The 21845-nt window shown below is 41.7% G+C and overlaps 3 protein-coding genes across 5 annotated transcripts; all 3 read right to left on the bottom strand.

The window, feature by feature from the left end:
- Positions 1–6444: 6444 nt before the first annotated feature.
- On the bottom strand, positions 6445–8998 carry LOC118420769 (14-3-3 protein zeta-like). The gene is made up of 2 exons (XM_035827750.1): positions 8816–8998; positions 6445–8438 (listed from the first exon to the last, which is right to left on the bottom strand). Exons 1-2 carry the CDS (start codon positions 8849–8851, stop codon positions 7770–7772), a joined length of 705 nt encoding a protein of 234 aa, XP_035683643.1. The 5' UTR covers positions 8852–8998; the 3' UTR covers positions 6445–7769.
- Positions 8999–11532: 2534 nt separating this feature from the next.
- On the bottom strand, positions 11533–14967 carry LOC118420768 (14-3-3 protein zeta/delta-like). The gene is made up of 3 exons (XM_035827749.1): positions 14789–14967; positions 13539–13607; positions 11533–12754 (listed from the first exon to the last, which is right to left on the bottom strand). Exons 2-3 carry the CDS (start codon positions 13572–13574, stop codon positions 12065–12067), a joined length of 726 nt encoding a protein of 241 aa, XP_035683642.1. The 5' UTR covers positions 13575–13607; positions 14789–14967; the 3' UTR covers positions 11533–12064.
- A 452-nt stretch (positions 14968–15419) lies between these two features.
- On the bottom strand, positions 15420–20817 carry LOC118420767 (14-3-3 protein homolog 2-like). 3 transcript variants are annotated; one of them, XM_035827745.1, is made up of 4 exons: positions 20699–20769; positions 18540–18571; positions 17518–17601; positions 15420–17124 (listed from the first exon to the last, which is right to left on the bottom strand). In XM_035827745.1, the coding sequence occupies exons 3-4, from the start codon at positions 17566–17568 to the stop codon at positions 16423–16425; spliced, it is 753 nt and encodes a 250-aa protein (XP_035683638.1). In that variant the 5' UTR covers positions 17569–17601; positions 18540–18571; positions 20699–20769; the 3' UTR covers positions 15420–16422. The 3 variants fall into 3 exon arrangements, with proteins under 3 accessions (XP_035683638.1, XP_035683639.1, XP_035683641.1); XM_035827746.1 differs by lacking the exon at positions 18540–18571 and having other exon boundaries at positions 20699–20817; XM_035827748.1 differs by lacking the exons at positions 18540–18571; positions 20699–20769 and adding an exon at positions 18693–18816.
- Positions 20818–21845: the final 1028 nt, after the last annotated feature.

Here is a 21845-nt window from a genome sequence, read left to right as displayed (position 1 = left end):
TTAGCTGGTATAAATCTTTGGGGAGTACGGCCCAATTTCACAGCTAGCCACGGCTGATAAAAAGCGTTTGGCGGTAACGATTCTATATCAACATTGATCGTCTGCACCAGTTATGATATTATCTTCACATTCATCAAATATGTCATTCCAGACGGTAATGAACCAGTATTTGTACGTTTCTGGGATGGTAAACAAATTGTTTTGCTGGCGTGTTCTTCTTCTTTTTCTTTATTCTTCTGTCATGAACAAATCAGAGCTTAGAACTGCCGGTGACGTCACCGTATTAACTGTTATAGCAACTATGAACAATTACAGATTTGAGATAGCAAAACCTGTATTGGTAGTTACTGGTTTGTATTGAATCTTATCACTCAGATCTAAATTTCTGTCTTGCTAGCAGTCTGCACAAAAAAGCTAGGGTCGGCAGGTTTTAATCTTCAAGCAGATCCTACGGTAGCCTAAGATAGTATCAAAAGCCGGAGTGAAGCCGGCCTAGGAGTGTGTACCGGTAGCAATACATACTCCTAGGTCGGCTTCATTCCTCTGGCAGCTACGGTAGGATCTGCTTGGAGGTTAGCAGGTTTTTGCTATTGTCAATCGGGTGACCAAAAACACAACATTTGCCTACGATAATCCGTTTGTCAGCTTTTGCCGTTCGACGTACAATCACAGCACATGCGTTGTTACTCTCCTTCCATCTTAACCAGTTAGCGCCGTTCTGATTTTTAGGACCAAATCAATCTTTTAGGAGATCCCGTAATGTTACCCACCGTGACCTATCTGAGAAACAATTGATTTCCCCAATAAAACATTAAATGAGAAATAAGCCCGCAGTAACTTCATTATAAGGATGGCATCAGCTTGCGTATCTCACTGATACAAAAGGTGGTATCTCACTGCATTTGGGGCACCGGTAAGGCATTGCGGGGCTCGAAAGATTACTCAGCGAATTTCAGAGATAAAGAACGAATTTTCTTACGCTTTGTGTACTTTGTTGTCTTCTAATTCATACTTTTACGTATTAAGCAATATCTTAATTACAAAGAAGCGAAAATAACAGTGCCGCAGTAAACGAACCCCGCGGTGTCGCATCGGTGCCCCACGTGCAGTGAGATATCACCTACAGGCATTAACTCTTTTAAAATCGAACAAAAGGTGGGAGAGAACAAAACTAAAGAAATTATTGTTTTTCACACCATGTTCTGTGCGTTAATTAAGCCATTTTTCAACCTTTCTGACTATTTAGACTTCGTAACAAAGGAAGTGTTTTTGCCCGCCTTTTTTCGCACGCTCTCTTCAATTCTGTGGTGCCCAGAGACTGTCAAACATATATCAAATCAGTATGGCCTCATTAGAGAAAAATAAACCGGTACCGTTGATTTCATTTAATAACCAAGTGACAGTGAATTAGTAATTATTACTAGGAATTAGTAATACTAATTAGTAATAACAATATTAGTAATACTAATTAGTAATAACAATATTAGTAATACTAATTAGTAATACCAATCAGTAATGATAAAGTTGGCAACATGATTGAAAAGAAGCTGAATATATAAATCAGAAGGTGACATGTTGTCTTTGCTATAGGGATGTAATAAAATCATATAATAGAAAAGGTTTCAATTGGAAATGCTTAAAGATTTTTTGACCTCATTTAACAAGTTGCTCGATGCTCAGATAGAATTACCGAGTCATGTGAAAAACAACTTGTTACTTACATTAGGGCTTAATTATCGAGAGTTAGCATATATTATAGTATCTATTCGGTCACGCACAAGTTACGAGTAGTACAAACAAAATTACACTGGAAAAATGACGATAAATGAAACACAATGAACGAAGAGGCAGAAATTCTTCATAAAAAACAGTTAGAAATTCCTAATATAAACGATAGGGGCCAGATGAAACTAATTTCACTGTTCATCACTGGTTGTTATGACCTGATTATACAATAATTCATTTTCATTTTGGATCAAATAATCGCTGGGGGAAATCACGTCGGCAAATCAGGCTATAATAAAGAGAAATTGCTTTGAACGTAAAATTGTCGCCAGTCTATAATCAAGTCAATTTCCTGCGCAATATCATTGATGGGCAGTACGTAGTGGTTATGTGCTGACGTGAATGACGCTGATGCATGTTGTTAGTTTATGTATCAAATTACGTACAGTTCTTTAAAGAATGATGGATAACGTCCCCTTTTAACTGAGACTGAGAAAACTGAGAGACTAAATGTATGACAGATCGCTGAACAATTTTCATAGACAATCTGTGAAGTGTTCTGCGCTTTGTTGTGTAAATTGTTAGATAAAATTTTACATAGACATTGCATCATATGCAATGAAATCAGTTTATATGAAATCAAGTGTTACACAACTCCGATTTTGGTCGTCGATCGTGTAGCTGAATAAGGGCCTTACGGAATGAGGAGCTAAAGAAAAATATCCCCAAAGCAAAGACTTGTGGTTTGAAAATCGCTGAAGGCACAAAAACGAGCGAGACAACAAAACTATTACACTGTTAAAAACAAAAACGTTACCAATATTTTATACGGCTATATATTCTAAGAGAGAAAACATTATTAATATAAAGTTGCAAGGTTCTGTACATTTAACCAGCTTGGCTCTAAGATAAATAGCTGGATGTTTCTTGAAACTCACACGCTTTAGACTGATCAACAACTGGCGGCGGTAGTTCTAAACTCCATTTTATCGTCTGGTGCTCGCGTCACTCCTGTTCAGTCTCAGTCCTAACGGTGGAATATCTAGTGTACAACGCCAGTATTAGGGCGCCAAAGCAGCGCTACAGCAATTGACTGTATTATTACTACTAAGTAGTTAGAGTTACAGTAGATCTGCCCAATTCATCTTTCTGGGAGTGATCATATAACGCCTAAGTAGAGAAGGAAAGGTAGCATGGTAAAGCTGTCAATGCGTAGTTGCTTCTCTGCAGTATTAAACGCAAGTGCATAATTCTATAAGGAAGAGGATCGTCATCAACGATTGATGTATTAGGCAGTGAGGATTACGGTGACTGCGATTCAAATCTTTTTTCTGGAAGTAATTTTATTACGTCTAAGCAGGGAAACGTACTGTAAACTTACTGTGACTATATTACGCCTGAGCAGAGAAATGTACTGAAAATTTACTGTGAGTATATCACGTCTACGCACAGAAACTTACTGTAAACTTACTGTGAGTATACTAGTATCACGTCTAAGCACAGAAACGTACTGTAAACTTACTTTAATTATATCACGTCTAAGCAGAGGAATTTACATTGTAACCTGTACTTAGCTGATACCGTGAAGTCTAGACTGAAATATATAATCCTAAAACGCTGCAACTTTTATTGCATAGAAATCATTAACAATCGAACGAGATTCCGGTTTGTCGTAATTTTCTCATAAACAGTCGCAGCCGTTTAATTGCACACCCCATTTTCAAGCGCATTTCGTGCAATCATTCAGCCGCCACGCCACGTCGAGAGTTCGAGGCTTTTTTATTTTCCTTCCGCGAGGGAAAGTAGTCCGTTCTATGACTTCGGGCGTCAACACCCCCTACAGGAAAGCTTATCGCAGGAGTACATAACCTTTTATCTTACTAATTTCAAGTTATTTACAATATTTTAGACTCATTTGTTATGTCTACGGATTTTTGAACCGATAGTGTATCGTTTTCCCGTCAAAAATACGGCCCGAAATCTCGTGATTTTCGTGTAATTTACCCTCATATTTTTACCTGTTGTAGATTTCAAACCAACAGGACTTTGAGACCACAAGAAAAAGCAAACATTGTAGTTTCTGTCGGTATAAGACTCATCATAGATTTCGAGGGCGTAATGCAAATGCCGCCAATCCGCGCGAAGCCATGTCATAATTTTGACTCCAGAATAGAACGCCCCGATTTGACTTTTTCAGTAATTATCGACTCTGGACAGGTCTTCGTCCCATAGATATCAAATCTTTGACCGGAACCAAGCTAACAGTGGTCCCCTGTATATAAATTCCAACTTTCAAGTTGATATGCCAATCCGAGATGATATGAATCTAACTTCAAAAGTTCTAACTGACTGCCGTAGCGAACCGCGCGCCGTTTTGGGACAGTTCTACGTTCCATGACCCCCGGGTGTTGGGACTACTTGCAAGAAAGCTTGCTGCTTGAGTTTACAACTATCTATATTCATCATTTCATCGCATATACAACTTTAAAGCTTCTCACTTCACTCCTTGGGATTTTTAACAGATTTGTCTAGCTGTATCCATTTGATTTTATAACCTGAAATCAGTTGATTTTAGTGCAATTTCCAACGCTTTTTTACCTCGTGACAGATTTGAAAACAAACTGAAAATTTCGTGCACAAAATAGTCCGAATTCTCTTCTTTCAGTAGGTATATCCATTTCGCGGTTGTAATGGGCTTTTTTCCCAATCGCGCGAGGGCACCTCATCAAAGGCATTCAAAAAAGAACGCTTCCTCCCTTGCGTCAACGCCCGTTCTACGGAGCCCGCGCCAGACACGCACCGCCGTATCTGCGTCCTAATTGTCGTAAGACCAATGTAGCATTTGCTAATTCAGTCCGTCTCAACACTGTTTTATTCTATGTGCGTCCTCTGACAATACCGGAATTGTCCATCGGTACCGCAACTTGTGTTAAAAAGCCAGCTGTACTCGAATCAGCTACACCAACAACTTGCAGTATTTGCGCGTAAAACAGTCGATAAGGTGACCCCGATAGACATGGACTTTCAAACCTTTCCAAATTTCAAACCAACAGGATCTTCACATGACTTGTAGTCGAAGATTCGACAAATCTAATTCACTAGTCATTAAAGATAGAATCGAGGGCGTAATGCAAATGCCCTCAATGTGAAATTCGTCGAAATTTTTGCCCCGTACGGCACCGCCATTTTGCTAATTTTACTATGTAACAAATATGACCATGAAACTAACTTTAATTGCCATAAAATCCCACAAAAACGGTTTATACAGAGAGCACACGGTGTTCCCTTCTTTTACATATAACGCAATCTTTGTAAAATGGCCACCAAGTAGGTTTAAAAGAGCTGTTAAAGTCGGGTGAAATTTCATCCAACTGTCACGCGACAAGCCTTTCCTTAGCAACGACGTTACTAAGAACCGCGGAACACTTCGAACTGCAAATAAAAACGGTTCGATTCGTGTTCGATTCACTACGTGGCTTGGCGGCTGCATTGTTGCAACAATGTGAAGTTATCTAGCTGGACCGCATCGGTTTAGTATATTTTGGCATTCCGTGCAGTTAACAGAAGTGTGCCTTAATCCGATGTGCAATTAACTGTCTTCTACTGGACCAAATCACTATGGACATTATGATCAGTAAAAGGCCCTCTGCCAAAGACGGTAGTAAGGACAATCAGACCGGCGTACTACTTCATCAAACATTCCATTCCGTTCATAACAAAATGTCATTTGTAGATCCATGGATTTACATTTATGACTGTATTGGGCTATCAATGAAGTACCGTCTGGTCTACAGGATTAGCGGTGAAACTAGGCGAAGGTCGTTCAGCACCAAGGACATTGAATCAGAGTTGATCTGCAACTTGTAACCCCAAAATGAATGGGCTGGCGCAAAATTTTAAATTTGCTTTTTCGTGCAACAGAAACCCAGAACCCATTTTTGGTCAAAAATGGCGAAAAAAACGAACACAAAAAATACACTGACGTAAATTTTCAACTGACCAACTCCAATCTTTATCAAGCAAGGCAAAAAACGTGACTCGGTGAGACAGTGGAGTATAAGTTTACAGAAAGTCAATGGCGCCCCCCGTCTCTGTTGAGGGATGGATGTGGTGCCCTAATGTAGATGACCTCTTTAAATCCTCATGCAAAAAAATGGTTCTGTGTCCAGAATTCGTACTTTGTCCAGTATGAGTATGACAAAGTGCACAGGCAGCCCTACATCTGTGTATGAACAAATAGTAAGACAAAGACAAACCTTGATATAGCATTCTTCCAAATTGGTTCGAACTCGGCAAATATTTCTGTGTTTTCCTCATGGGCTTGTAGTCTTGCATCTGACGGTATCTTATTATTTTCCAGTAAAACCAAGAAATGTCGACCATTTCTATTGCAGTTTACTCGAATTCCGCTAAATGTCCTCAATGTTCGACATTTGCAGTAACAGCGAGAACAAAACGACCAAATGAAGAACCTATGACTTTACTCTGGTGTTGATGTGTATGTGCAGAATGGTGTTGACATAAGACAAATGCGCTGACGGTTTGGGCCCCACAGCAGGTTGCTGTGGAACTGCAGGGTCATTTTAGAATGTATTTGTAACTCCCCTGCTTTAGTCTAGTAGCTGAATCAAAAGGCTAGATATGTCATGGGCATAACAGACCCAGTACAGTACCTCATGAAAGTGGTCTGACTACTAGTATATAAAAATGACACAGTCATATCTGGAAAGAACGCTTTATTAAAAGCTAAACACCAACTTTTCCTACTGTACTGGCCACCAAAACACAGTAGTTTCCCGATAATTTAACATTAACACTACAAAAGTCTAACCAATCATAAATACACATATTATTGCCAAAACAGACCCATTACCTGTTTAAACTGGTCTGACTAAAATGGCAACGTTACATCTGTAAATAGAACTTTCTCCCGGGTTAAAAAACAACTTTTCCCACAAGCCAAATATATTCCCGATGAATCAACACTAGTACTAACACCACAAGACTAAGCAATTATAGATATTATCATGGGCAAAACAGAGCCAGTATCTAGGAAAACTGGTGTGACTAAAGGGGCTGTCACAATCGATCGCAAACTGGGGGCCTTCTTAGGATGGTTGTTTAACTGTTAGCCTGATTAGAAGCTTACTAATTTAATGTCGTACAGCGACATACGACCGAGCCATAAAATAGAGCACCTAGCGGCCCTTGACTGCAAAATATTGTTTAAACACAGGATACCCATAACTCAACCATATTGCCAATACATATAAATTTTGGGGGTAAATTGTTTTACCCTTTGACAAACCCTTATTGTTCTGCTGTTTCCATATCTTCCTTGACTGCATCTTAGCTTTATTTCCGAGAGCAAAATGGGTTATTTTTGCACCACTTGAATGTATTTTGTACTGTTGATATATACTTTCATCTGATATCGCACCCCAAAACTGACCTGTGACCGCTTCTGATATAAGTAATTTCGCATAGATACTGATGCCTCATTCCCACTAAAGTGAATGCCAAGTAATGGTCAATGATAATATTGATGCATGTACTTTACCAATCACAATGACAATGAAAGTGGGGTTGTGCCAAATAGCAGTTTCTCAAGCAACTGAATATGATTTTCCAAAATTGTATCCAATTGCTTAAGTAGCTGCCATTTGGTATATCTTGTTTCTAAGCTTATTACCTGAATGTCTAATCTTTATCGACATCAACAAGTGGGTTTGTTGTGGAAATGTAAGGAAGTAAAAGGAGTACCACAGTACCCATCTGGTACAAACAAGGAGTGTAAGAAAGATAGACCGATGAAGAAGCATACAGCGCTCGAAATGTATTGACTTAGAAAAAGATGCTAAAAGACTAAACGAACAATGGTTCATTACTACTTATAATTATGAGTTCAAAAAGAAAGGACGTTCTTAATCCAAACAGAAGAAATGCAGTAGGTATAAAAGGCAAAACAAGCTGACGTTGACTCAAGACGAGCTGACCCGATTGTGTGGAATGCGCTTGATATGGGGGGAGTCCTCTCCTTGATCTTAATTCTCGCTGGCCCAACGTGTGGCGTTTTCTTGGAGTAGCTGCATGATGAGGGTGCTGTCTTTGTACGAGTCCTCTTGTAAGGTGTCCAGCTCCGCTAACGCGTCGTCGAACGCCTTCTGCGCCAGCCGGCTCGCTTCTGTAGGGTCATTCCTGACCTCGTAGTGGAACACTGAGAAGTTAAGCGCCACTCCCAGTCGAATGGGGTTTGTTGGTTGCAGCTCGGCAGCTTTCTCCTGAGCCTTCTTGTAGGACTTCTTGGTCTTCGTCACCATGTCATCTCTCTCGTCGCCCTCGCTGATTTCCGCCTGGTACCGTAAGTAGTCCCCCTTCATCTTCTGGTAGAAGACTAGGCTCTCCGTATTCGATTCGCTGGTTCTGGGGATGAGGTTCTTGTCCAGCAGCTCCAAGACTTCGCCGCACATCTCCTTCATCTCGGTCTCCACCTTCTCCCGTAACCACTTCGCCGCCTGGCGGGTTTCCGAGCCGTCGGCCGCCTTCTGCTCGGCGGACGTGACGATCCGCCATGCGGACCTCCGGGAGCCCACCATGTTCTTGTAGGCCACGGACAGCAGGTTCCTCTCCTCTACAGTTAGCTCCCGGCCCATCTCCCCCACCTGCTTCATACACGACACCATGGCTTGCCACCGCTCTGCTTGTTCCCACAGCTGGAATGATAACAGTCATTATAGACGATAAGAAGGCTGTTGAGATATTCAGGGTGGATGATAAGTTTGCAAAGTTAGATTTTATTGTATCTGTTGTTTAGTTTCAAGTCTATTAACCCATACAGACATTTCAGGCCTTGTTTTGAACTACTTGTTGTTAATGCAAACATAATCGCATTCACTCCAACTCACTTACTAACTCACTCACTCACACGCACTCACACACAAACACACAAAACACACACACACACACACACACACACACACACACACACACACACACACACACACACACACACACAAACACACACAAACACACACACACACACACACACATACTGCATACACACACACAATCACATTGTAAAGTTACGTACCTTGGCCCGATACACCATATCTTCCCTGTCAGCCATTGTCCAGTCCACTGAGTGTTGTCAGCGATACACAACTGCATTGAAAACAACAACAGCTCAGTAATATGTACATAGAAAAGGCGCCATGGTGACACGCAGGCTACCCTGGGCCTGACCCTAGTACCTGCAAATACCCGTTTCACCTGGGGAGTCACACCTTGGGCACGTTAAGGTAAAACACGAGCCGGGAGGAAACGCCCGTATCGAACCCAGGTGTGACACAAAAGAACGTGCAACATTTACGTCCCCCCCCCCCACCTTTGTTCTCCTCTAGTTTTTTTAGATTTTTAGATACTAGTAACTCATGTAGTTAAACTGTTCTGTATGTATTGTATGTACAAGTTGCCAAACACTGTATCCTCTACAGTTGTCGTGCAATAAAGTTCTTCTTCTTCTTCTGTGGGCGTGGCCATAACTTGATGTAAAAAACCAAACAACTCCCCACTTTAATAGAAAGTAGTTTTTGGTCTGGCCGATTACTTGCGCCTGTAGGTAACATTGGAGGTGAAGGAATGCAGCAATGGTGGTAGGAAGGGGCAGAAGAACCTGTTTACGCCATGCAATTATGTAGGCTACAGCAATTATGAGCGACGGAATTTGTTCTGAATTACTAGAACGACAACGTGTTCAGCTTTAAAATCATTGTTTATGCGTCCCAGATACATTTGTATATACTAATACATGCAAAACGAACGGATATAACTTTTCCACCATAGAGTAGGACGTTCTGTATTGACTTTTGTGTGGGTTTCCTTTCGAGCGGGTGTAACAGAACATCTGGTAGGACAACGAGAACGGCGGGTGACATGAAAGTGTCAGAGTCGTCAAATCTAATATTTTTAGATAAATCAAACATAGATTGTACAAAAGATTTCCATTAAACATTCGCTGACAGACCTGGCCATAACATGTAAAACGTGAGCAAAAACGTACCTTTTGAGTTTTGTTGCCAGCTGGATTTACAAAGTAGCCAGGCGAATGAAGCCCTTATAATTAGGGTTACTGGGGTGCTAGTAAAACCAGTTTTGTGAGCAATTATTGTGTTGCAAAGGTGGCGGGCTGGCATACTAGTATCTCATTAAGGATTTTCGATGTTTGTTCGATCGATCGGATGCGACATCTGGGAGAAACTATCCAAATATCAACTACTTGGCCTAAAATGTCTACAATCGTTTCTTCCGCGTTCTCATTGTAATACCTGTCGCTTGCCTTCACAGTTTTATATGGAGCAAATTATGGACAACATCACGGTTTTTTTCCGCAACCCCTGTAATGTTTTGTAAAAGATGCACCACAACATTCGATGATGGCTTGGAAGAAATTATAACCACGGCTGGGATTCCACCCCCTGAAAGTGCTTGTCTATTGAGAAGACATGAAGAATTCAAATAGCAGCCATAATATAACGATCAAGTTCCCAAAACATCATCCCATCCAGACGGGATTATTTTTTAAGTTGCCCCCCATACAAGAATGACTCTTCCAGTACACCCCTATCTATGCAAAATGGACTGGTCTATGCGACCCATTTTCCATTCCTAGTAGTGTTAAGGCCATACCAAATCTCAGATCAGTTGGCTTTTGCTTTTTCATGCAACAGAAACTAAAAAAAATTGCCCAAATCCCGAATTTGACCTTTTTGAGGTAAAGTACACCATAATTGTGAACCTGTGGGCGCATACTCTACGCATCCTCATACCGAATTTCAGGTCATTTGGTTTTCATACAAAGGCGCAGGAGCCAAAACTATATATTTTTCCCCTATGCTCAAATCTTTTCTTTACAATGGCCCACCCCCTGTCCCCCAAAATTACGTCAGGGAGTCAGGGACGCATGCTTCTTAGCGACAAAACGGGCCGGGGTCTTTTAGTCAGATTTTCTGGTGATTTGTTGTTCCTTGCTTTTTCCATGAATACATTATTTAATGCCTAAATGCAACAACCTGTGACATCCACGTCTCGTCTAAACATTCTTGATATCATTAGACTTCACCTGTCTTGTTATGTACTCCTCAGACCCCGCAAAACAAACATTGTAAAGCTGTAATGATAGAAAACATGGCCGCCTGGCCGGATCGTCATCGGTATTTTTTGGTGATTTCTCCTTCTCCGTCTTCCACTGCTTTAACAAAAGAAGTCAAACCCAAAATGCTTAGATTGTAGCTCTCAGCTACTTTCCAAGCAGAGGTTAAGCTCCGGCTGTTTTTAAAAAGTCATTTTTATCGGGCTTTCTATTTTGTATTGTATATTGTATTGTCAAAACCTTGTTTTCAAAAATGTTTAAAAAAAGCCGGAGCCTAACCTCTGCTTGCAGAGTAGCTCTCTGCAGTCCATATCATTACTAGAATAGTCACTTGTTTCTACTTGTCACCATTGCTATCTATACCAAAGTCTAAATTTTCTGTATGTTCACCATATATGCTGTATGCTCCATGTTGCAATTAGCCCTGTATGTTTACTATATATTCTGTATGTTCCATGTTAAAATTAGCCATCTGGCAAGAACTTGCAAATAAAACTATTACCCATATACATAATTTTATGCCAAAATATGGCAATCTGCTATGTTTAATGATCAAAACACATTTCATTACGAAAAATTTCACTCTCCTCCAAGTGTAATTCCGGTGTTGAGGGTGGACGGAAAATAAATGTCACAATTCAAAAACGATGTTGACAACGTTGTATCTGAAGAGAACGCTTTATTGATAACTTTCTCCCGGGCTACACACCAACTTTTCCGACTGGACACCAAAACCAAGTAGCTTCCCGATAATGAACATTACACCACAAAGGGAACTCTCTCTCTCTGTTTAACAGATCCTGTACCCCCCCCCCCCTCTCTGTGTAAAACAGACCCAGTACCTCGTAAAACTGGTCTTACTAAAATATCAGAAAAGAACGCTTTATTGAAAACATTCTCTCGGGCTAAACACCAACATTTCGTACTCAACACCAAAACCAAGCACATTCCTGTTAAATCAACATTACACCACAAAAGTTTATACCATTATAGATACTTATACATATATATGTACTATTATGATGGGCAAAATTGAACGATCGTCGTGTGAGAGCAAGCATAGGGTGTTCTTGGGATGGTTCATAGGTATAAAAGGTAAACCAAAAGTTAACATTCGGACTCAACATGATATACAAGAAGGTATAAACCGACTAGGTGTCAAATGCGTTTGAAATGTGAGGAGAGGGTAATCTAGTACTCCCGTTTGTCTTCAACCTCGGTCGACCAAAGCGTGAGGTTATCCCGAAGTAGCTGCATGACGAGCTCGGTGTCTTTGTACGTTGACTCTTCATACAGGCCGTCCATCTCCGGTATCGCGGCATCGAAAGCTTCCCTCGCCAGCCGGCACGCTACTTCAGGGTTCCCGATCTCGTAGTGGAACTCTGATAAGTTTAGCGCCAATCTTAGTCGTAAGGGGTGTGTTGTGGGCAGCTGGGCAGCCTTCTCCTGAGCATTACAGTAGGACTCCAGGACCTTCTTGCCCTTCGTCACCATGCCCTCTTCGTCGCCCTTGCTGATTTCCGCCTGGTACCGAAAGTAGTCTCCCTTCATCTTCCAGTAGAAGACTTCGCTCTCCGCCGTGTCGGCTCTGGGGATGAGGAACTTGTCGAGCAGCGACACGACGTCGCCGCACATCTCCTTCAACTCGGTCTCCACTTTCTCCCGTGAGCCCTTCGCCAATTCAATGTTATCTCTTCCTTTGTCAGTCGTCCTCTGCTCCATTTCCGTAAGGACCCGCCAGGCGTTCCTCCGGGCCCCCACCGTGTTCTTGTAGGCCGAGGACAGCAGGTTCCTCTCCTCCTCAGTCAGGACCACGTCCAGCTCCACCAGCTCCTTCATACACAACACCATGTCGTCCCAGCGTTCCGCTTGTTCCGTCATCTAAATTTAGAAGTATAACAATTATCACAGGTGATCAGAACCGCAGACTTCACATCCGTCATACAGTCACATCTCTCATTCACCATTTCTGTAAAGCTAGGTGTTATTGTATTTGTTGGTCAATATCAATTGCAACCCTTACATCCTTTGCCTCATACCAAAATGAAGTTAACAAATCTCTGTTATGCACTTTTATTGACTTCTTTTGTTTGTTGGAAAGATAAATGGAGAACACTTGGATGGATTGTTTTGATAATTGGTAAGTGGGTAGGTCTTTATTGTAAGACAATAAAATGCTATGGATTATTTTCCTCCAGGCTTGTTAGGCAGCTGAACTTTTGATTTGATATCCCATGTGTTCTGGATATACTATGGTCAGGATTCTTGTCTTGAGTGTAGGTTTTGGGACGATTTTTCTGGGACTGCATGGGTCAATCTTGTTTTAGAGTTGACAAAGAATAATTCAAGAAAGGGTTGACGGATCACCATGATTGTTGGTATGTAGATTGCTTAAGAAATGCTTTACAACATGGTACGTTTGGTATTCAAATCAAAAAGTACTTTGCATAATCGATGACATGAGTCTCAAATATATAACATATTCAACTGAGGAAGATATGAATGCCAATAGATATCAATCATACAAATGATGACCTTATCTGCCTAAAATGATACTTGTGTGGGTTTTGTAGTAATTTCGCAGATGTTGCGTTACTTACATATGTAAATGAAAATATTGTCCACACCCATTTCTCACTAGCACTCGTATTTTAACGCTACGTACCCTGGCCTTCGCCACCAGAAGGTTCTTGTCAGCCATTGTCGTATCTTCACTGTTGTCAGTTATACACAACTGTATTGGAAACAACAACAGGTCAGCTATGTATAAATGAATGGATGAACTTTATTGCACGTCTATTGTACCCGGCAAAATGTATGCCAACAACTATTACATAAATTGCATGTGTCCATGAAGAAAAACTGTATCTATACATAGATCATTGAACCAGCCAACTCTCTAGTTAGAGAGTAGTTTGGTCTTTTTTGTTCCTGTAGGTAAGACTGGAGATGAAGGAATGCAGCAATGGTGGTAGGAAGGAGCAGAAGAACCTGTTTACGCCCTGCAATTATGCAGGTTACAGCAATTATTGGTGACGGAATTTGTTCTGAAGTACTAGTAGTTGTCTACTCGTGTGGACATCTTTGTGTTCACTTTGGGTGTGCCATGCCCAGATACCGACGGATCCTGGCCTCATGTCTCGAAGTGAGTGTGCTTTCTGACGGATAGACAGTGCTTGGAATGGTTGAGTAAATGTACATGTCGATGCCTTTTATTTTGAGTGATCAGGCATAGCATGAAACTTCATATGTCTCTTTTGATCTCAAAGCTAAACTTTTGAACATCTGGATTGCGCTTTAGCTCCATTGCCATCAATGTTAACGTTTGAAAATCTTTTAACTCCTAAATCTTTAACTTGAATCTGTATATGCCGAATTCTATCTATCTAATCGTCAGTTGTACTTTTATTCAATGATTTTGATGTAATTTCGGCAGAATGCCTTGTCATTTTGTAATATTGATCGTAATTCAGTGCCCTGTATGCCACTGCGAGGATTCAATAAAGTCGACTATCTATCTATCTCTATGCTGCATTCTACATACATGTACTTATCCTTTGTATCACTGTTTTTGTACTTATCAAAAGTTAGTTCATAACGCGTTTAGTTTTAAAATCAGTGCTAACGTGTCCTAAATACGCCCGCTCTTATGTATTGATACATGAAAAATGGATATAACGTTACAAGACGTTTCCACCATGGAAAGGACGTTTGGTGTGGTGCGGTTCTATGTTTGAGCTAGAACATTTTGGGTGTGACAGGCAGCTGGAGGACGCTGGGTGACATTAACGTGTCAGAGGCGTCAAATTTACCATCTGAGGAACCTCAAATATCGCTTATACACAAACAACACATTTCTATCGAATATTCGCAAACAAACGTGGCCAGAAAATGTGAATTTGGGCAAAAACTTACCTTCTGTTGCTTGCCTGGATTTACACCGTAGCGCTCGCTTTGAAGACAGCTAGGTCACTGGACAGGCTGTGTGCTGGGCAGGTAAGTAGTGGTCTCCGATTTGAATACAATTACCGAGTACGAGTTAAACCAGTTGCCATTTGCATGGGAAGTCCACTATATTGGGTGGATGGGGGGACATTTCACAATATCAGTGTGTATCAAAATCACACTCGACACCATTATCGAACAACATGGACCGTCCGGAAACCAACGTTTCATACAAATGCACTGGAAGAGGGCACGGAGTACAATCTGTTCCTCCATTCATGGAATCAAACGGACGGTCCCTCACCATCCCCGAAGCAATTGCTTGGTGGGGTCACAGGTGATGCTTGTGCGGAATGTGTCTGTAGAGCTCATCATGCCGACAAGGCTTTATGCATGACTGTTCTTGGTCATCGACTACATGGAATCTGGGACAGAAAAAATAACTTGATAAAGTAGGAAGCCTGACAAAAACGCTTAAAAAGACGTCAAAACATCCTAGAGCTAATCCACGTTTTGGCGAGAATGCCTCACTGCATTTGGGGAACTAGAGACGAAGGGATAATATACATGTATAGGTGGAGGATATGTAAAGGATCGCTTCTGAGCTGTGCAATTTTATTCCAGGATCATCAGCAACGCCAATGCCCCCATAAAACTGACCTGACACCAGCAAACCAAAACCAAGTGTATGCATGATAAATCAACTGTAACTAACAGTCTACAGAAAATGAAACACAATTACAGATATAGACCATGCGTAAAACTATGGCCTGGCAACCATTCTATTCTGGCTCCCGGTTTGTTCTAACAATGGTTTTCACGCAGAAAAAAAATGATAAAAGAAGCGAACGGAGGTAGAATAGGATTGGTCCTAGGCGAGCAAAACGAAGCCCATCAAATTACTGGACTACTAGCTGCCCGCCAGAATGACCAAGGAGGGTCGAGGCCATGCATCAGACCCTGGCATCGCTGTTTAACACAGGTTACCCATGAAACGACCACACATCATCAGGAAACATTCATTTCTTTGAATCTTTTTACCGTTTGGCATACATAGGCGGCCAACCTTTTCTTGTTACACGATCGTTTCGTCTTGTTTCTTTTCTGTAACACCCTAAACCGTACTGGATTGACTGTATCTTAGCATCATTAGCAATTTTCGCAACATATATATGCATTGATAGTATTCCCGTTAGCAGTTTGCTCTTAAAACTGAAGGTTATCGATAGTTCAGTGAAGATAATCATATTGATGCTGATGCTCATACTGCACCGACAAAATGGCAACTACAGTGGGTTTCACTTCAGATAAGCAAAGAGAGTGAGATAGAGAAAAAGTATTTTTGTGCGAGATCATTGTGATCGTGAAGGTATGAAGATGATATAGTACTCGGAATGCGTTCGGAATGTATTTCATATGATTAAACAATGATTCACATAATTGCTTATGCGGTAACATAAGCGTGATAAAGTTAATCACCCAAGACACAAGTTAGCGTTGACCCAAGACGTCTACGCGATAAGACAGTTTCAAAAAGTCTCAAGATTACAGTTCCAAAGGTTGCAGGGTATGTTTCAAATGTTTGATATGGGGAGGGGGGCGATCTAGTCCTCTTGGTCCCCCGTGTCTTCATTCTCGCTCGTCCAAAGCGTGAGGTTATCCCGCAGTAGCTGCATGATGAGGGTACAGTCTTTGTACGAGTCCTCTTGCAACTGGTCCAAGTCCTTACAGGCATCGTCGAACGCCTCCTTCGCCAGCCGGCAGGCCTCGTCGGGATTATTCCGGATCTCGTAGTGGAACACTGAAAAGTTTAGCGCCAGCCCCAGTCGTACGGGGTTCGTATTAGGCAGCTGGGCAGCCTTCTCATGCGCTTTCTCGTAGGACTCCTTGGCCTTCGTCGCCATATCATCTCTCTCGTCGCCCTCGCTGATTTCCGTAAGGTATCGGAAGTAGTCTCCCTTCATCTTCTGGTAGAAGACTTCGCTCTCCGCCGTTTCGACTCTGGGGATGAGGAACTTGTCGAGCAGCGCCAAGACTTCGCCGCACATCTCCTTCATCTCGGTCTCCACCTTCTCCCGTAGCCACTTCACCGCCTTCCGCTTGCTGTCCGACTCGTCCAGCTCCTGCTCAACTTGCTTCTGATCCGCGGAAGCGATGACCCGCCAGGCGGCCCTCCGCGCGCCCAGCATATTCTTGTAGGCCACGGACAGCAGGTTCCTCTCCTCCTCCGTCAGGACCACGTCCAGCTCCACCAGCTCCTTCATGCACTTCGCCATGTCCTCGTACTGCTCTGCGTGTTCCGCAAGCTGGAAAAACAACAGCGAATAATTACTAACGTCCTCCAGTCACCCCACGAGCCTGGTTGTCGAGGCTTGTTCTACCACCTCTGACCTGAACTTCCTCCCACTAGTACTCTGGCCAGCCAGTCCTTTTCTAGACTTCCAGCGGGGCTGACTTTTTGAAGTAAACCTATGTTTTATTGCAATTGTTACTTATTATGAATCCATGTATTCTTTTATACAAATTTGTTTTCTTAGACATCACACAATTTTACAATCCTTTTACAAATCTTTGTGTCAATGCGAAAAAAAGTTACACAGAAAGAGAGAGAGAGAGAGAGGGAGAGAGAGAGAGAGAGAGAGAAAGAGAGAGACCTAAAAATACTTACAGTCCGCTTTCAAATAGACACAGCTACGTACCTTTGCCCGCTCTACCATACTTTGCCTCTGTTCGCTCGCTGATTCAGCCATTGTCAAGTCCTCAGCGCAGTCAGTAATACACAGCTGCATTACAAACAACAACAGCGTGTTAGTATTGGCAGTAAGTATGCATTAATTGAAACACTGTGACACACCGGCTACCCTGTCCCTGGTACTGAACTACCCCTTTTACGAGGAAAGTCATGGCTTTGGCACGTTGGGCATACGCCCTGGCATACGTGAATGGGATATGAAACCTACGCAAAATGAACAAGAAATTTGATTACTACGATTCGGTTTACAGATTACGCGAAACAAACAAAACAAAATGACGAAAGAAGAAATAAATGTTGTTGTTTCTTTTCGTCCAGAAAAGATGAATGAAATCTATGCTAAATGGATTAAGGGCAAGGTATGTTATGACGTCTGTCTGGGTTAAAGGTCAATATGGGTGTGTATAAGATATGAAACAAGATAACATTATGATCCCCATAATTGCCCAGCTGGTGCTTATTACGTCGTGTTTACAACCAGTAGGTATGGAAATGGTAAAGAGCTCTCCATATATGTACAGGAAAAACCACCACGTGACTCCCTCCTCCTATCCTACGTTTTCTATCCGCTCAATTCCACAGCTACAATTCATTTGAGGTTAGAGAAAATGTAGAGAATGATTTTGAATTCCTTGACCGCAAGAAAGGCTGTGTGTAGCAGAATAAGACAAAAACACCAACAGCTAGTGTAATGAAATATCTAAACCATTGACGACATTCGCCGGGGTGAGGTCATTACATGTACGATTCCTAGGTACGAGATGTTAGGCTAGAAACAAGTGCTTCCAGTATCGGTACTATTTCATGCTACGTTGCGGCTTATATTCTATGTTATCATAGCCTAGTCAGAGGTAGCCAGTACTAAAAAGACTGTAGCGCACAGCAAACTCAGGAATAGACATGTACCCCCCTCCCCACGAAAAATCACATTAGCTAGGGAGAGGAACAATGAACATTATAAGCACTTACATGTAGGGAAACTGCACGTATTGCTCTCGTTTCTGTAGATCAGAATACAGATAACACTATAGGCAACGTCAGGTTTTTAAGTATTACTGGGAAGGTCCCACATACAGACCCAGCCGCAGTAAATATAAAACAATACAGGAAAGAATATCGTACCAAAGGGCGTCGTTAATAATTCATCAGCGTTATTTCCATGTGGGGCCAGCACTATTGTGGTATCACCTGCTCCGATCAGATGAATTATTCAAAATGCCTCTGACTGACAGGTCTGGAAAAAAAGGGTGGGGTCTCTGGTACATTGCTTATCTATCTTGCGCCATTAATATTGTGGAAGGGGCTATGGGGTGGGGGTGGATTGCGGTGACACAGATGTTGATCAAGAACTTTTATTCAATTGCCTTCAAATGACCTGTTTGCCTGGCATTTTCTTTACTATCTTTCGTCATTGACACTATGGAGTCTTTTTTCAAACCTCCTTGGTGACACCGAAATTGGAATACTGTTTTTTCAGCCTTACATGTATTTGCATGTCTATGAGTAGTTTACTTTGATTTACATTATAACCATCACTCCATTAGCCAAAATTGGGACCATCAGCGAGCGATCGCGATGATGTCCCAGTGACCCAGTGGTAGGCAAAAAGCAGGTGTTTGGCATAAAGTTTGATTTACATAAAAACCAGTAATTTCATGTTCTAATTTGAATATACATCTTTTAATCCGATCTACTGACGTCCAGCAGCCCTCGAATATCACATTTAAAGCAAAACACTGCACGATACTAAAACGTAGTATCCTCTATACATGGAGACAAGGAGGTTATATTCCCTCCTTGATGGAGATAACAACATTTGCTATTTGATATGAAACTAGTATCGATTGATTTTCAATGCATGCGGTTGGCATAATCAGGTTATAACCGTTCCGTAACGGCCGACGTATTGAATTATCGAGGCAAACATATCATGATCAATAAAGGCGAGCTGAGCATAATGGTGACAGGATAAATTAAGTATAGAGAAGGCATTTGTACTTACAGGGCTGCGTACGGAAGAATCTCTCAGATAAGATATAGCAAGGATAATCATATGCTGTCATTTCGGGCTTTTGGGTAATGAATTTATTTACGGAAAATCTCATTATGGACGGAATTATTCATGGTTGGGGAGTAGTTTACGTTCTGGTCTGTGCATTGACCTGGTCTAATCGCACTGGTCTTTCAGATTCAGTCTTTGAAAACCTTATAGCAAAGACTACAGTACTACAGGGTGGACTACAAGTCATAGCATAAACTGACAGAAGCTTAATAACTGAGGCTTTTTAAAAAAGCAAGACTTCAAAGTCCAGAAAACACAATAATGATTGGTTCGGGGATATTTGTACTACAAATTGTAGCTACAGATGGGAAAATGCCTCAAACAGACACCTCGTTTAACACATAATGTTAGAAAAAGGGAAGAAGAGGTCTCAAAAATGCACCAAAGCTGGTATGATTCATTGTAACGTAAGTGGGTGCTAAGATTATTCATATATTCCTGCGCCTATACGCCCCCTTGCGGAGGTCAGTGGACTACTACCATATCATCCGGAAATGACTGCTGCTGCTGTCATGCTTACCAGAATAGGGCAACCAAAAAAACGTTAAAAAAATCCTAGTTTGTAGTAGAATAAAGACAATGGAGCTCTATGAAGCGTCCTTTAGATAACCTTTAAGGATAGAGTATGCGAACATCGGTTTGTTTTTCCGCACAATTTGAGCAAACCGGCTCCCATGGAAAATATGGCCTTCTACATAATTCTTTGTGTCACTGTCTTTTGTACTTGGTCGATAACGCGTATAGCTTTGAAATAGGCGCTAATGCGTCCCAAATATCCCGGTGGTTATGCACTTATACATGATAAACGAACGTACTTAACGTTACAGGTCGTTTCCACCATAGAAAGGACGTTATGTACAGTGCGGTTTTATGTTTGAGCGGGAATATTTAGGGTGTAACCGAGAATCTGGTAGCACAACGAGAACAGCGGGTGACATGAACGTGTCAGAGGCGCCCAATGTGCCATTAAAAGGAAATCAAACATAGCTTGTACAAAAAATACATTTTCATCAAACATTCGCCAACAAAGCTTGCCAGAAAATGTGAAATTTTGGCGAAAACGTACCTTTTGTTGCTGCCTGGATTTACACGGTAGCCGGGAGCGTGAAGACCTTAAGGTCACTGGGTGCGAGTAAAACCAGTTTCGGGGGCGTTCACTGGGTAACGAAGAGGGTCCGGCGGCATATTGAAATACAAGTTTAGAGCAACGTCAAACAGAAAACAGATATTTTGAACAGCGTAGACGATAAGAAAACTAATGTTTCATTTAGCATTAGCACGAAATACGATAGAGGACAACATCAAGTACATTTCGTACCTCCAGTCGCGATTGCAAACGGACGGTCCCTCATTCCCCGAAGCAATTGCTTGGTGGGGTCACAGGTAATGCTTGTGCGGAATGTGTCTGTAGAGCTCATCATGCCGACAAGATTTTATGCATGACTGTACTTGGGCATCGACTCAAGAATTTGTTAGCGAGAGGGAGCAATTAGTATGTGTAGGGTACCATTGAACTGTGTAATTTTATTCCATGTCTAAGAGAGGATCTTCAATGGGACAATGAGTTTCTGTCATACGAAAGTCCCCCCTGGAGTCCAGCAAAACCGACATGTACACTACACACCATGTCAGTGTCATCTGTCACTAGTGCACCAGACAGACGGCATCCAGGGCTAGGCAAATGGTTCTTTGTGATGAGCACATGAGTGGTTTCGTCCTGTGTAGAAACGCCGCCTTGCAGTTTCATGGAAAACTGTACATAACAGAACGTCAGTCTTGTGCATTTTGAATACCACTCATAATGTGCTCAACTGCAACCTCTTCTATCCTGAAATGGAAATAGGCTTTTAAAAACATTTTGACACATTTCAAAAAGCAGAAACTGTCAGGAAAAATATTAGTGACAAGGCCTTTACAGCGTCACTTTCGCGAAACAAATAAGGCTCATTTGTTGTACTAAATGAATGTTGAATAGGAAATAATTCAACAGAGAAGAACTTGACAGCAACTTGATATAGGGATAATCGCAAACAAACTAAAATAAATAACGAACAATCAACAATGAAAAGTGTAGATCGGATACACACATTTTAATTCGATTGTCTATCTACAGAGATCGCTTGACAACACAGATGGCAAAAGAAAAATCCGTAGGCCAGAGCCAGATCACTCTGGAAACCGCATTGTCTTAAGTTGTCAAGCGATGACATTTA

The sequence above is a fragment of the Branchiostoma floridae genome, chromosome 8 (assembly GCF_000003815.2).
Source record: "Branchiostoma floridae strain S238N-H82 chromosome 8, Bfl_VNyyK, whole genome shotgun sequence".
NCBI classification, from domain to species: domain Eukaryota; kingdom Metazoa; phylum Chordata; class Leptocardii; order Amphioxiformes; family Branchiostomatidae; genus Branchiostoma; species Branchiostoma floridae.
This window is presented reverse-complemented; position numbering and strand designations above follow the sequence as displayed.